A 16882-nucleotide genomic window follows, 5' to 3' on the forward strand; every position below is an offset into this window, starting at 1 on the left:
AGAGCTGCCTTGGCATCTGCTTGGGAAACAGTCTCTTGACTTGCCTTGCCTTACCTTGGTGTTAGAGGAAATTATTTTAATTATTAACTGCCGGATAAAGATGAGGCAGGGGAGAACAGGGTTGGTTACCTCTTCCTGCCTATTCTGTTGTCTGTTAAGTCGGCTATTCTAGCAGTGCCTAGTGTCTCTGAGTCACGGCACACAAGTCATTTTAATGACAGTCATTTTGCCCTGTTCCTGCATGCCTGTACATAAGGAAAATGGAGCAAACATTTTAAGGGACTATATGAAAATTCTTTATAATCTACCCACACTGATCTGTCACAACAGTTCATCAGCCTACCCCGAGTCTGAGGCCAAGTTATAAGCATGTGATGCACAAGATTACAAGATGAGATGTTGGCACACACTGACACGGATACCGATCAGCCAGAAGATAAAATTCTGAGTAAAACAGAGAAAAATATTAATGACATTTCCTTATTAGCTCCTTATTTCTGAATGACAGAAACTTCTTTTTAAGTAAGAATTCACAGAGCTTGAGATTGTGTCTAGAAACGTTGACCTATTGTACATAATACAGTGCCAGTTCGGTATCCAGAGGGAACAAGTGATGTGTCTAGGCACAGCTATTTACAGAAGTCAAGATCAAATAAGTAAAGATGTCAAGCTCAAGCACACTGAAGTCTTGCATGGAAGCACTCTTTTGGAAGTACAGCAGCTTCAGTTTGCTTAGCTTAATTCCCCCTCAAAGGGCTTAAGTTAAACCCCAAAAGATACTTTTATTTTTTAATAAGAGCATCTACAAAGGGATTTAATGTTCCTTAATGTTATAGCAGTAGTTAATTTCTCTTGGCTATACTCAGTCCTTGCACACTCTGAATTTACAGAACACTTGGTTGATGCCTCTCTCTGCCTATGCATGCTCTATGTTGTAGCTCATGGAAAGTAAGTCATGAGGTGCACAAAGTCTGGCAGGACTTTCCTGAAAATTCAGCCACTGGACTGCTGCCTTCCCTCTGGGACGAGAAAACTGCAGCAGAGAGTACTCAAGAGAGGTGACTCCTGATGGTCACAAGTCACTCAACTTCTCACTTCAGCAGAACCAGAACTTCATCACCGGGGCCCACCTCCGCAATGGGATGTACGTTTTAAGCTCTTCATGGCTTCCACTTTCTGACAACTTTTCTCCCCTCCAGGACCAGCTAAAAACACTGGATTTATTTTTTTATATCACAAAGAAAAAGAAGACAAGATAATTAAACCTGCAAGATCCTACATGAGTCACGATCTGAGATTCATTCTAGTGTAACGTATTCAGAAACATGGCCTGGGAAGGACTGCTAATACTGAAAGCTGCCACTTTCAATTTCCTCCTTCTCACTAGCAGGATGTATGTAGAAACTAAGCTAGTAGCAGCAGGGAGATAAACAGATCTAAAAAAACGTTAATACAAATGTACATTAAAAGTGCCAGCCTGCGGGACCATTAGGTCAGGCAAATGCATTTTATATGATGGCTGATTATCTTGCCCTGGTACCCCACAGAGGATACTATGTTTTACTAAACCCCAAAGGAACTGCCTTCTTGGTTCAAACAATGCTAACACAGGGAAGTGAGATATTTCTCAATGCCTGTTGACTCAGTGCAGCAGCATGACACTGCTGAAAAAAAAAAATGTCCAGAGAAACTGAAAACACACCAAAATTTAAAAGTTTTGTCAACTGTTCATCAGGGATGTACAGTAACACTAATTCTAGCCAAAATCTACGGGAAGTAATTTGTCCAGAATACTCTGGGACTACAGCTCCCTTTGCAATGGCAGCATCTTGTAAGGTATGAAGTGGAACTTTCAATTTATGAAACTCTCATCGTATAGAAAAAATGCCTATGTTTAGTCCCTAAGTGAAAGAAGTTACCATTTGTTTTATCCAAGTTTATCCCATTTCTATTTACTCCATCTGATCCTTCTAGGCACTGTAATGCTTCCCTCTTTTGTACTGTTAGCAAATTTCTTTAATACACACATACTTTTTTTTTTTTACCTAAGTCCTTAATGACAATATTTGATTAGCGCAGTCTGAAAATCAACCTTGCAGAACCCCCCCACTAAACTATGTCAGATTCACGTGCTCCCTGCCAGCTCTTCTTTGGCTAGTTTATTGCTATCACTGAAAAGTAGATTATGGCCTAGATTTATTAATAATTTGCCATGAGGCAAGCAGAGCTCTGTTGAGGGAGTAGGGGAGAGGAGCTCTGACGACATTACGGGAACCTTTATTCAAAATCTTCTCTCAAACAAGCAAGAGAGTCATTTTTCTGGTACTAACAGCTTCTTTGGTCTCCTGACAGAGCTGAAAAAGCCCTGCAAGAAACAGGCATACCTAAGTCCTGCATTATATATGATGGGTTCCTTTTCGGTTCCTTTTCTCCCCCAGCAGCTCATCACCAGGTTGTGCAAGCTCCAGGTACACGCACACAGTTCCCCACCAGCCCCAGGCTCCAGCCTCCCAGGGCAGAGCCTCCCTATGCACCCCTCCCATCCCCTCCCACCAGCCAAACTGGCACCCCAGTTTCCAGGAAGAAAATGTAATCCCCCACAGGAAAGCCTGCTTAGCATACAGGCTTTTCTGGCAAGTTGAAACACCTTCCTCTTTGGTTACAAAATGGTGAGTTATGAAAAGCTGAAGACAAATTGAAGAGATTCTTCTACAGAGCTCAGACAGTGGATGCCCTTCAAACTGGAAGATGGTGGTGGAAGCACCTTGCTGTAACACTGGAAACATACCAGTCAATGATAAAAATGACCTGCTCACTGGCTTGCTGTTTATTCTGGCTGCGCCACAAATTATTGCAGCCTTACGATCAGTTCTTACCTGTGGCCATACAGTGAAATGTTGGAACGCTACCTGGGACAAGGTCTCACCCATCACAGGCACTAAGACATGACAGACATGCTGCCCTCAGTCAAGGGATTGTACCTTAACAATTCCTCAAGCAGACCAGATATGAAGGAGGAAGTTTAACAAAAAAAACCAGCCATCATGTCAAGGGTCTCCATCCCTCCCTGGCCTTTCAAGATTTTAATATCTTTCTCCCTTCTGCATTATTTTCCTGAAAACCTGCATTTAAAGAGCCCTTCAGATACACATCAGGGCACAGACAAGTTGAGACTTTAGCCACAGCAATGCGATGATGAACAATAGTTTTCCACTCTTGTGCACAGGCATTAAAATAGCTGTAAGCTATAGTAACAGGCACTTTGCGCACACTACTAGCCAAACAACACAGCTGACAAAAGGAAATAATGACTATTTTTGCAAACTAAGGGCTCTGCTTTGCTGCACAGCATTAAAATGCATTTGGCCCACAACCCTCATTCCCCAAACTGCAACGACAGTACCTCTGCTAGAGCCACCACAGAGCACGAGGCCACACTGGGGCACCCCAGCTTAAAAGGACGGGTGCAGGCGGTTCAAAGGAAAGCAACAGGCACTGCCCTGGCCACACTTGCTGCTGCACAGGCAGCAACTGAGCACTGTGGGGGCCAGCAATGTGGCTCAGCACAGCTTGGGACACAAAGCCACAAGGCAATCTTAAGCCACGAGGCAAGTTTGGCCAAAGCTTCTTCGTCAACGCTACAATGGAGAAAAACAGTACCTAGCATTTAATATTACTCCACTGATGTTGTTCAACACTATCATGATGATGAACATGCTGTGAAGTAGAAGCAAAAAGCAACATTCCTTGATGTTGTGAACACTCTTGCTGTGATTTTGTGCCCATAACACACATACTGTGTTTACACCACCACACTTAAGAATTTTAGGATTGCCTATGAAAATTAGCTCCTTCTAGTTATATATAAACATACCTTCAAAGATTCATGGCATTTGTCTACCACAACTCTACCTGTGCAAGTTCTCTGATCAGGATCTGAAATATTTTCATTGCTTTATTTTTTCCAGAAAGCAATTTTTTTAAGAACTCATAGAACTGTCCAATATCTGGGGGGAATACAGGCAGAAACATTCATAAAACATCATAAAATATCTTACAGCTATTTTAATGCCCATGCACAAGAGGGGGAAACTACTGTTCTTCATTGCATTGCTGTGGCTAAAGTCTCAGCTTGTCCGTGCCCTGATGTGTATCTGAAGGGCTCTTTAAATGCCCCTTTTCAGGAAAATAATGCAGAAGGGAGAAAGATATTAAACACTCTCCAAAGAAAAAAACTGAAACATTTTATATGAGAAAATGTCACTGAATAGGTATCAGTTGTTGCTTCTGAGGGAGAAAAATCCAGCAATGTGAATTACTCAGCACTACGGCTGTATTTTGCCTTTCATCTCACTGACAGCTTCAGTGACAGAACAATAAATCAAAAAAGAGAGAGAGAGATATAAAAAGGACACAGAGATATACTGCAGCAACACTAAGTATACACAAGTTCCGTATTTATGTGCTGTGAGCAAGGGATGATCTGGACTGACACAATCAGGAAAAGGCAATGCGTGAAGGGTTTTTCTCTTTCTTAGTAATTGATTATTCTCTTTGCTACCAGACTGAATTTAGGCCAATACTGCTGCTTTCCTAGCAGTTAGACACATGATCTAAAGTAAAGGAGGGTGTGGGGGGAAACACTGAAATAATTCAAAGATCTACCTCCTTTTGTTTTTCTTGAGCACAGTACATTGCCGCTGGTTTAGTAACAATGTCTTAGGTGCTGCCTAACTGTGCCAAGTCAACAAGGCCATCTCTCAGAGAAGCCTCTCTTCTGCAGCTGCTAAATGCTGGCACCCTGCAAAAACATGTGTAACATGTTCCACCTTCACAGTGGTCCAATGTATTAATGAATTATGCAGCAATCAAATGTAATTCAACTTTCTCTTATAACAAAATAGTGTGTTAAACTGAGGACTCTCCTCCCTATAAACACCTCTTTGCTCCCTCAAAGTGGCATTTTTACTGATCTGAATGTTTCTCCCTTTCCCTGCCCCTCTCTCCTCTTTGCAGCATCCTAAGTAATGGCAGAAGATCCATATGTATTTTACAGCACAGGAAGTTTTACTGGGGTGGATGGAAAAGGAGAGGAGCAGCAAAAGCAGTTATTAACCCCACATTGCGTATGAGCCAAGGCAAGCATCTGCTTCCTGGATGCATTCATGCCTTTAACATTTCCAAACTGCTGAGTGTATGTACAGCTGCCTTCCCACTGTGATTCAAAGCTCCTATCCTCTCCCATATCATGATGGCACAACAGCAGCACTGATGATTCACGTGTTTGTGCAGTATTCCTGCACAGGGGGAATACACATGTATTTTAAAATGCACCTCTCCTTATGCCACTAAGAAGGCCAAGAACAGAGGAGGCCCTTCTGCTGTATAAAGAGGCTTGCTCAAAGCCTGCAGCTGGCAGTGGATGGCAGATAGACTTTTTCTTTCTGTCACTGTTTCTCTACTGAAGCAGCAAGAGAGATACTGTCAGGCTGTCTCTGTTTCTGCCTACAGCCAAAGACAAATCACACTGAGGTGGGTAAAGAGCAGCTCACCAAAGCAACTGATAGAAACCTGGCTACCTTCTGAAATACCTCTTTTCCAGCTTAAGAATACGCTGCGTAGCAGAGTGCGTATTTCGTGGTTTATGTTCCATGTTGTTGCTAGCTATTTTTAAATAAGTATCTAAGCGATCTGCACAATCCCTAAAATGCAGTATAATAATTATGTTTTGCCTGGTGCATATTATAAGCATCAGTTACCACTTCCAGTAAACAGTTTCCACAGAAATTGAAGGTACTAAATCACCATCATGAAAAATTCTTGTGTTTGTGATAAGATTTTCAAAATATTTGATGTAAAACCAGAGTTCAGTTTCTCAAATGCAAAATAGATACTCCCGGGCTTTTCAGAATGTGTTCGATGGATGAACAGGGCTCTCCAGAGCATTCACAGGTGCTCTGAAAAATACTGGCGGATCAGAGGGAGCCAAATTTATTTTTAAACAGCTACTGGGTGCTGAAATGAGCCTCACTCTGTGTCTGGCATCAAAACATACCCAGCAGCCTGCACTCTTCCAAAAACCTTTTGATATCTGAACTTTTCTGAAAATATGCCTATGACTGTGGCCAACAGGCTCTTCCAAACATTTTGTCACAGCAGCTGCTTCCCTCTCCTCTGATCCCAGATGCTCGGTTGCAACAAAAAGAGAAAAAAGCATTCATCCCCCTTCCTGGAACCCTTCTATAGGACTGCTGCCTGCCGAACTCCTGAAGCAGTGAGCAAGGAGGGGGCAGAAGAGCCTCCCAGCAGCCCCTGCCACCCTTTTGAGGTACAATGAAGTGCAAGGTACAACAAAGGGTGGGGAGGGAAACACACCACCTGGGCAGCAATGCCCCTCCTTTGCACAGCAAGGTGCAACCCAGCAACTCTTTCACACCCAGTTCAGTCCATCTTCAGCACCAAGATCAATGCAACAACACCAGTTCTCAATTTAAAGCAGGTTTGAGAGTACTAAGCAAGGCAGCGAGAGCCACCCCTGAAGGTATGCCATGACCATATGTATTTATGCCATGTACAGTGGCTAACTGAAGGGGCAATAATCTGTGGGACCCTGGGGACTGGGAGATGTTTTGCCCAGAAAACATTTTATGACCCTTCCTCTGAAAGGCCCAACCCTCCCATACCTTGCGCATGCAATTAAACAGTACTTACATGAGAAGAGCCACTGATATCAAACATTTCCTTGCTTGATTAAGCTTACCCACCAGAACAGATTTGTCTTAATTCAGTGATGGGACTTGGATGCTAACTTAGCTAACTTGCATATATACCTTGACACAGACAAATGGATTGTTTTGTTCTTATTAATATCAGCTATTACCTTTATTTCTGCTTTGACTCATATTCTGAATCTGAGTCAAGATGTCTTGACTGCAGAGCACAGCTGACTACGAAATTAGTCTTTACAATTTAATGGAACACATACGGGTTTGCCCCAGTCTGATAATGCATGCAAACTATTATCAGAGAGTAAAAACAAAGCAGATTTCAAGTTTGCAAATGCTGGAAAGGGATAAACCAGAGGAAACACATATCTTCAGCTACTCCGTTGCTAAAGGTTTGCTGTGTCCACTTCCACTTTCACATTGCAGAGGTTAACACCTTTGTTTTAGGGTATTTAGGTGATCTCAGATTTAGTAAAAGACTTTTGGGTTTCTTTTAATAAAATGTAAGCTTTGAACAAAATTTGACCCAATAGAGAGATTTAAAGAGTTTCCATTATGCACAACATATATTACATTCATGCACATTTTACGTAATCTACAGCAATTTTATACCTGACGTCTACAAAATATTGTCCTAACAAACAGACGTTCCTCAAGAAAATTGTCCCAAATAACTCCACACTCCTGCAAAGGCAGTGGGACATTTCACAGAAGACAACTACAACAAACAGGATCTTGTAGCCATCATGCCAACAAACATCCAGAGAAAGAAACCAACAATTTGAGATGGTGACTAGATATTTGGAAATATTATACAAAAAAATCTTGCTATTCTCAAACTTACAAAGAAGCTCATTAAAAACAACAAACTTGGGGTTTAGTACAATGAGGACAGGCTAGCTACCAAACTAGAAAGATTTTCTTTGATAGGCATAAAAAGTAAATTATATTTACTAGTAAAAACAACTACCATTTATATGTTTTTCACAGACACTATTTTGATATAAACAAAAATATAAATTTGCCAATAAAGTTTGTCTTACTTAAAAAGCTGAAAGGTTAGAAGATGTGAAACATACCTGCCTCAGAAGAGTAAAACTAATCACTCAAAAAATCAGACATCTCTCCTTTCAATAAAATAGGTGTTTGCATTAACATCTAAAGCAAAGCAAATTAAAAAAGCAAAGCATAAAAAGAAAATTCTTACTTTAACTTCCACTGTCTTCCCACCTTGCTCAATATGCCTCTCAAGATATTCAGAAGACAGCAAGTCACTGCAAGAAGAAGAAAAAAAGAACCATAAGCCTCGCATATGTGTTCTTGCGCTCACTCTGAGCAAGCACTGATTAAACATTTACATTTGAAAAGGGCAAAACCCGCAGTATACTTTTCCTAAAATATTCATAAAAATCGACACAACCACCTCCAGTGAGGTTGCACCGTACATGGGATACATTGATTTTTAATACCAGCAGGCGAGACAAGGAAAGCTGAGGAGGGTTTTCTTCGTAGAAGGTTCAAAACCAGCCACTGATAATGGTTTTAATGCAAGAGGTTTCCCTATTTGCTGCTAAAAGCGAACAGTAAAGAAGTTAGGTGGACTTTAAAAAAAGGAAAAAGATAAACCAGTGGGAGCCACTCCTGCAGCAGCAGGCTGTATCAGAGGGAAAACAGCCTCTGCCTCCCGCAGCCTCCTAAGGACACAGTGGCACAATAATGAAACGACCTTGTTAATACTGATATGGTGAGCTCAGGATCACGCCACATGGGCAGGTGAAGCCACAGGAGTTGCACTGCTCCGTAGGCTGGTGGCCAGCTCCAGGCAGAGGGTGCCACACTGCCCGCAGGTCCAGGGCAGGCCGCCATATGGGGCCCATCCCTCACCTCGCTCTCCCTGCGAGCTCTGAGGCCTCAGCCATGTCAGAGGGAAGTGCTCTGGTCACCAGCACACACCCAGCCGCAGAAGTACACCAGGCTTTGGAATAGATACTGAAGAGAAAAAATAATCAGACCTGAGGCAAACGTATAGAAGTTAAAGGCACACTGTATTTATAAGACACTTCAATGCTAAACCAGTCAAAGCCTCTCTCTCCTAAGTTATTTTCTAGGCAAGCAAATCATCTACATCATAAAATTCACTAAATATTTTCAAAGGCTGCAAAATTTTACTGAGATTAAATCTATATAACAATTTGATATTGTCCCATCCAAGCGGCAATTAAACTGTAAAAGATGAAGAATCGGTAAAGAAAACATGACGACAGGCATGCTGACTGACAGGATGGGAGGCAAAGAGCACAGACCTTCTTGGCAGAAGAGGCAATATTGAGTGCTTTTCCTTCAAAGAGCAAAACACCCACACCAGGGGCTAACAGAGCTGCTATGGGAGGGAAGGGACGGCAGAGTGGCACTCGGCAGCAGCCGCTTGGCTTTCCAGAGCTTCGCCCTGGCTAACCAGGCAGCAGGGACATGGACTTTTTTTTGCTTACACAGGCATTGGTGACTGCCCAGAGGCCGGCCTGAGGAGGACCAGGTTGGTAGTATGGGTCCTTCCATACCAGCCCTACAAATTGCTGGCTTGTTATTTGAATTAATAACCCAGGCCCAAAAACCAGGAGTGCTTTAATGAAATCTGCTGATAACGGTAAATTGGAAAGCATGGGGAATAAAGAAGATTGAGAAAATCCCACAGGAAAGAGCTGGATGATCTTCAGGACTGGATATTAGAAATAGGATCAAATTCAATTGTACAAACAGCAATTTTATGCACTTAAGGGCTGGAGGGAATTTCTATTATGCTGTTTTGGAGGGCCTGGTTTATAAGGAAGGGAGACAATAAATGTACTTGTTTCTGGCAAAATAATTTGCCAGATCAATAGGGTGTCTTCCTGAAAAACACAACTGTCATCCTAGAATACATCAAAGAAGATGTATTTCCAGTTAAGCTGAGGTAAGATTAATACCACTGTCCAAAGGAGACCTTTTTTCAAATACTGCGGACAGGTACTGGACAGCTTTGCTTAGAAAGTTCAATTACCTGGAAGCACAGAGAGGCTCCTGAGATAACCAGGGAGCGGAAAGCTCCAGAAATCTAACAAAAAAAAATTGAGTTGTGAGGGGATCTGAACGCACCAGAGCTTATACACCAAGATGTACCAGCAGCTAATTAGGGTTCAGAAGGTGCTGGCAGAACCTCAAATGCATACTGACTGGTAATGAGTCAATGAAAACTGGATGTTAAAAACAATATTTTGTACCTAAATGCAAGTGACAGGGGCAATAAAGAGGGATGCTAATAAATTTCTGAATGGGAGCATCCATGGGACAGTTGTCCATGGAGATGGGGTCCCCTCACTCACAGTGAGTTCACAGATGGTTGCTGCTGAAAGCAAGAGGTTTCAGTTCCCCCTCAGCAGCAAGCATTGAACCTACCTTGTGTCAGCATGAGCACTCATCAAAATATGCTTGGTGTCAGTACTGCCACTCGTCAAAGTACACTTGGGAGGGTTCAACAAACCCATGTTTTTGCTGCATTAGGTAACTGAAGTCCCCTGTGAAGAGGTACTATAAGCTCCAGAGCTGATGCAAGGGAGGGAAACTACCTGAGCAGTTGTAAATAGGGGAGGAAGAAAGGGCAAGCAACTCCTTCAGCCACTGCAGAACCGGCATGACCAGCCATCTCCAGATTTGCCCTCTAGGACCCCCTTAATTCTGGTCAGGCCTATGCATCTACATTGATGCTTTGCACAGCAGCCCGTGAGTGACCCATTATTGAGGAGCACCTAAAAGAGATGCTGTTCGATTACAATCCTCTAATTCCTCTTAGAAGTGAATATTAAATATCTAGGATATTAATCTACCTGGAGGAAGCGCAATGACTTCTATAATGCCTTTTCCAAATTTGGATTTTTAGACAGATATTCTCTTTAGTTTAGCTTGCTGAAGTTAGATGTATAGTTTCTTGGCATTCACTACACTTTCTTTCCACCAAAAGTCCATGTTTCCATGGGTTTACTAAAGCCACCTCTACATCTTAGGGCTCTACTTTTACTGTTGGCTATTTATGGAGGACTCAGTTAAACTAAGGTCATCGTCCTTATCTGATGGCCACAAAGGGTTTTGTGCCAAGGAAGATGCAAGAGATTATAAAATCTAAGATATTAAAGTATACAGTACAAAAGACAGATCAAACAGAATGACTGACAACTCAGAGTTTACAGTTGTATTTGGAGGGATGACAGGGAGAAGCACAGGTTCTTCTCACGTGGGTCTGATAAAATTATTGCTTTTTAAAAGATACTGCTGTTAATGTTTTTATGTTCTGGAAGATCATATGTTACGTTCTCAAAGATCTGGAAATTGTGTCTGGCATGAGAAAACAGAAAGATGATCATTCTCTGCTTTGTACAATGCAAGAACTAGGAGGTAATAGAAGAGGCTAGTAACCTCAAAACTAATAAAAAGAGACCTTTTCTGGCACAGCCCCTGGTTACAATGCAGTACCTCTTGCCACAGGAGATACTGGAGGTCTGTACTGGTTCACACTGGGAATGGGCAAGTTAATGGACATAACTGAGGGCTGCCAAATGCACAGAAATTGTACCTGACTGAAAGTCTTGGAGTCCTGGAAATGGACCCTGGGGAAGCCTCATATATGCTTGTTCCGCTGTTCTGCTTCTCCCTCAGCATTTGCCTTGGGCCACTGGGATAAGACAGTTGGCCAAGTGCCCCTCTGACCTGACCTGCTGTGCCTGCACCCTGGCAGGGCCCTGTTTCTCCTGGTGGCTATGTAGGGTCCCCCAGCATCCAGCTCCAGGGTTGCCGAAGGTGAGCCAGCTGCCCTTCTCCCACCCACCACCCCTCTGATGGACATACCCAGGTTGTTTAAGTTGTGTTTACTTTCAAAGTAGGCCAAGAGAACAATTCCTAAACAGGTCCATCCATTTCATCCTCCTGCTCTGACCCTACTTTCAGGACAAAAGAGCTGGAAATTGTTGGGGAGCTGCTGGCATTCCCCCACCTCTCAAGGTCTGTTGCAGGTGCCTTGGTTCCCAAAATGATCCTGGCTGGAAGGGACACGCCATGGGGTCACTAGTATGTGCAGCTCCTTGGGACCAAGCCCAGAGCTTACAAACAGAAGATAGGTCTGAAATTTAAAGACATTTTTAAAGCCTACCCTAAGTAACATGGCAGGCAAGATACATCTGGGAACATTTTATCAGTAGAAAAACTTACAAACGATGCCATGTTACATTTTATTATTATTATGACTCATTGCACAGAAAATATCATAAAAAACACAACACTTGCTGATCCAGTAATACAATCAGTGCTATTACAAACTAAGCTACAACATAACAATTTTACAGTCTTTAAAACTTATGCCAAAAGACGTGCTTCTCTCATGAAATCACCTCACAGGTGGAGTAATGGTTTCTCTTCAGTAACAGTCATGCACCTAACTGTAGTTTTAATACAAGCCATTACTTTAAAACAAGCCAAAAAGCTATAGTGAAACAGTGATGAAAAGCTGAACATGAGCCACCAACGTGCAACTACAGTCCAGAAGACCAATCACATCCTGGGCTGCATCAAGAGAAGCATGGCCAGCAGATGAAGAGAGGTGATTCTGCCCCTCTACTCTGTCCTGGTGAGACCCCACCTGGAGTACTGTGTCCAGCTCTAGAGCCCCCAACAAAAGAAGGACATGGATCTGTTGAAGTGTGTCCAGAGAACGGTCATGAAAATTATCAGGGGGCTGGAGCGCCTCCCCTATGAAGACAGGCTGAGAGAGCTGAGGCTGTTCAGCCTGGAGAAGAGAAGGCTCCGGGGGGCTCCTTATAGTGACCTTCCAGTACCTGAAAGAGGTCTATAAGAAGGCAGGGGAAGAACTGTTCACAGGGTTTGTAGCAATAGGACATGGGGTAATGGTTTTAAGCTAGAAAGGGTAGATTTAGGTTGGACATTAGGAACAAGTTCTTTAATGTGAGGGTGGTGGATCACTGGCACAGGCTGCTCAGAGAGGTAGTGGAAGCCCCATCCCTGAAGACATTCAAGGTCAGGCTGGACGGGGCTCTGAACAATCTGATCTGGCTAAAGGTGTCCCTGCTTATTGTAGGGGGGATGGACAAAATGACCTTTAGAAGTCTCTTCCAACCCAATACATTCCATGATTCTATAAAAAACTTCTGAAACATGATGAAAATTATTTAAGCAACATAAGACACTGAACAATCAGCATTAAAATGATATGTATTTCAATATAAATTGTACAACCCTTTCCTACGGTAAAGATGAAACAGGAAAAACTTAGCTTGCCTGCCAATCTGTCCTAAAAGCCATTTTTTTCGGTTTAAGTAGTAGTTTTGGTATTAATTATAAAGAAAATCTGCGTGTGAAAAAAAAGAAAAATCTTAAAAACACGAACAATGTAGAAAACTACAGTGAAAAAAACATCTACACTATAAAAGACAATACTGCAGAATGATACTTTCAGATACATTCGCTGAGGCATGGATACAAATTCTTTGAAAAGGCATGGCAAAAACCTGCATATGTTAAGACCTAAAAATAAAACATTTCACAGGAAAGAAGCACATGTGATCTGTGGCTTTCACAAGGGAAAAACAGTTATGCTAATAATAGCAATTCTGTTTTCAGAGGTCTGTTATTTTCACAATGTACACAAATGCAGTAGTGTAGTTTTGTTTACAGCAGCATCATTTTTGGGAGCATTATCTTAAGTCATAACCACATGAGTCCATCCCATACAGACCAAATAGCATAAGGACAGAATATAAAAAAAAACCAAGCAAGCTCCTCTCTGCTCCTCCAGCTCTCCCAAATCGTCACAACAACAGTACACAGGAGGCTGTAGCTGGGGGAATTTTCTTGCAGAAGAGGGCCCCAAAGGAAACTATCCTTACCCAAGATCATGCATGTCTATGCACTTAAATTCTACCTCAACTGTAGCATTTGCATATGAGCTTTATCGAACCGAAGCCATGATCAGGAACCCAGAAAATCAGATAAGCTTTGGTTCCCCAGCAGAAAGAGGCTGCTCCAGGAAGCAAAAAGAGGGGAAAAAATGAGGTGGCAAGAAGAAAAGAGGACAGAACAGGCCAAGTGTTTAAAGAAACAGAAAGAAAAAACAGAAGATTATAAAGGACTTTGACCTGAAAGAAGAAAAAAAAGAGGCCATTAAAGATTTTTGAAAAGGGAACAGGTTAGCATTTGCATATGAAATGGCTAACAAACTGGGAATTATCCCTGGAAATGAAGCAGAAACTTTCATTTTCAAGAAAAGAAGGAAAATGCCCATCACCAGCTTCTGAATAAAAATTAACTCTCCAGATGCAAGAGTCTGCAAAGATGGAATGCCTAAAAGTTATGGAAGAAAAAGATAGGGACCTCTTTAGAGGCCACAGGAAGAATTATGAACTTAAAGGCAGAAATAAAGGGAGTTCATAATCATAGTACTAAAGTGCATCTTTGTTGGCATGTAAGTGTTATAAATGAGAGGAATTACTGGCTTCATGATACCCGTTTTCGCTGCTGTGGGAACATTTGCTTGGACACACTGTGGGAATTCTTTATCATTTCTTCTGTCTGTTCACCCTGATTTCTGTTTCTCCAACTCTCCATTACGCACACCTGAAATTTCAGATTAAATACGGTGTCAGACAAGGACATCAAATGAGATATCTGAGCCAAGACGCATTACTGAAAAGGAAGACAGCATTTTAGCCGAAATCAGCAGAAAGGACCGGATGGGTTGAATGCCAGCAGGAAATTGTCAACAGACATATGGAGACATTCAAGAGAAAACACGTATCAACTGTAACTATCAACTGCACTGTTAATGCTAACTCAGGTTATAGGAGCGAGCTGTGAGAAGGGAGCCTCCTGCAACATCACGCTTCAGAGGGCTACAGTAAAAGGAATGGGCACTGTTTGAGTACCAAGCACATGAGGATGAGGACTCTTCCATAAAGTGAAAAATTTTCCCCCGATGGTGTACAACCTCTACCAAGTAACCTGGAAAGGTCTGAATTATAACTCCTTTATATACAAGGAAGATATTCCCCCTCAAAAGAAGGGAAAAGGAAGGGAATCGGATTCATGTAGGAAATTGTTGTAGAAGATCGGAAACTACCAGCATATTGTTCTAAGAGAAGTGCTGAAAGATTCTGTTTATTAACAAGGCTGATAGATATGGAAGGAGTGGCATGGGGAGGTAATTTTTTAGAACTGCCCCTCTTGTACACCAGGGAAGAAAAGGCAGGTTGATTATCATCATGAAACAAGGACCAAGAAATTGGAAAACTAGATGAGAGGGAACAGAAGGGCTGTTTCTGCTAGTCAGTAAGAGTACAAGGGACAATTAGCATTACCCCGCATTACACTACAGCCCTAAAACAATTTCAGTATCAGCCAGGAGCTAACTAAAAAATACAGCAAGATAAACTCAAAAAAGCCACTTAGAAAGCAGATTTCTGTATCTGACTATCTAAGACATTTTAATTCTCGTTTATCCTCATGCCTACCCAGACACCTCCTCTCTGTTCACACATGATCTTTCCTTGCACTTCAGGGGGGATTAGCTATCTCGACACTCCATGAATCTATGGGCTTTAATAGCCACAGCTCCGAAACTTTCATCCCCTCCTTCTCCTCAAAAGAATTGCTGATTTTCTTTTATGTGGATAGCCAATTTAATGACCGTATCTGTTAAGTTAGCCAAATGGACTAATCATTCCGAATTATGTAGCTTCACTTAGATATGACAGCAGTTTTCACAGTGCCTACTTAGAGGAAGGAAAAAACAACTAAGAAAAACAGCTGGTTCTTGTCTGCACAAATAGAAGCTTCCCTCCTTTTTAAAATATTCTTACTGTGCTTTTCTGTTCTTTTTGCTGTTAACATGAAGGGGAGAAAGAAGAAAGTAATTTCTTTCTGTTTCTACTCCTACTGACTATTTAAGACTTTTTCCAAAAGAAATTAGGGATTTACAAATGGGTTAAATCCTCAAGGGATTATACACAAATGCTGAGTTGTATCAAATCTCAGTCCTTTTCTGGAGCTCAATTTCACATTTCAGTAACAGACAATGATATACAACTTGAATCTCTGATGAAGTTTCCTCCAAATACTAACATTTGCTCAATTTTTTCCTCTCCAGGACCTCTCTCTCAGCTCCCTAACGCCATCTGACTTGAAAATGCACTTAGTTCCTTTATACCTTAATAGCTAATTTGCCCATGGGACACAATAGCAACTGCCCCGCACCCTAGTGCAGACACCCAACTGCAGAGCAACCCTGCAGCCTTGCACAGGGCCTCCACCTCTAGCATCAGAGATGAAGTCTTACAGCTCTGGCTTACAAACAGCACATGTTTGATTTACTGTATTGGCTTCCTTTCTTGATGGGAAAAGGTTTAAGCAGGTTGAAGACATTCTTGCTTAGCTTCACTAAATTTCTATTACTCACATGGTTCCTATTACTGGCATAAAAACAAAGCAGAGAGGACGCACAAAAGCTGCAAGGAAAACCTGTAAAGCAACAGTGGTAGTCTCAACGCTCAAGCTGGTGTGGCCATACCCTGATGCCGGACCTGCCCTGTGCACGTGAACCCCGCTCTCGCTGCCCGCAGCCATTCTGCAGTGTCACTGCCCTTCTACAGTTACTACACCACAGACTTTTTGGCCCACCCTTTTCAACCTTTGCAATTCAGTCTGATGTCCTCTATCTAAAGGACCATATGGGCAATTTTATGAAAAATGACTGTGAACATGACACACAATGATGAACAGATACTGCTTGTATTTTCCAGTGAAAGAAACCAAGAGTTTATGTATAAGTTCTGCAGCTGGGAAGAGACACGCTTACAAACTAATCATTTACTGACTGGCATCAGCACACGTTTCTTTTCACTATGTTTTAATGAAATCCAAATATAGCTTCCTACCACAAAAAAGTAAGAATAAGGCAAACTTAAAGCAGCTCTGAAATCAAAATTTCAGATTCTACTTTTTATTGCAACCTAAATATAATCAAACTACTATTAATATTTCTTGCCTCAATATTAATATTTCTTAATACAAATACTGAAATTGGTAAATAAAATCTGACAGGATACACACTTTTTTTTTTCAAT

The 16882-nt window shown here is 41.8% G+C and overlaps 1 protein-coding gene across 1 annotated transcript in view; it reads right to left on the bottom strand.

Moving 5' to 3' along the window:
• Nucleotides 1–16882, bottom strand: part of ADAM22 (ADAM metallopeptidase domain 22) — a 135316-nt gene that overhangs the window by 60607 nt on the left and 57827 nt on the right. The window contains exon 4 of the mRNA XM_086467129.1: nt 7933–7999. Coding sequence (XP_086323255.1) covers nt 7933–7999 — 67 coding nt within the window. The remainder of the gene's footprint in view (nt 1–7932; nt 8000–16882) is intronic.

The sequence above is a fragment of the Leptosomus discolor genome, chromosome 6 (genome assembly GCF_034619465.1).
Source record: "Leptosomus discolor isolate bLepDis1 chromosome 6, bLepDis1.hap2, whole genome shotgun sequence".
NCBI classification, from domain to species: Eukaryota; Metazoa; Chordata; class Aves; order Leptosomiformes; family Leptosomidae; genus Leptosomus; species Leptosomus discolor.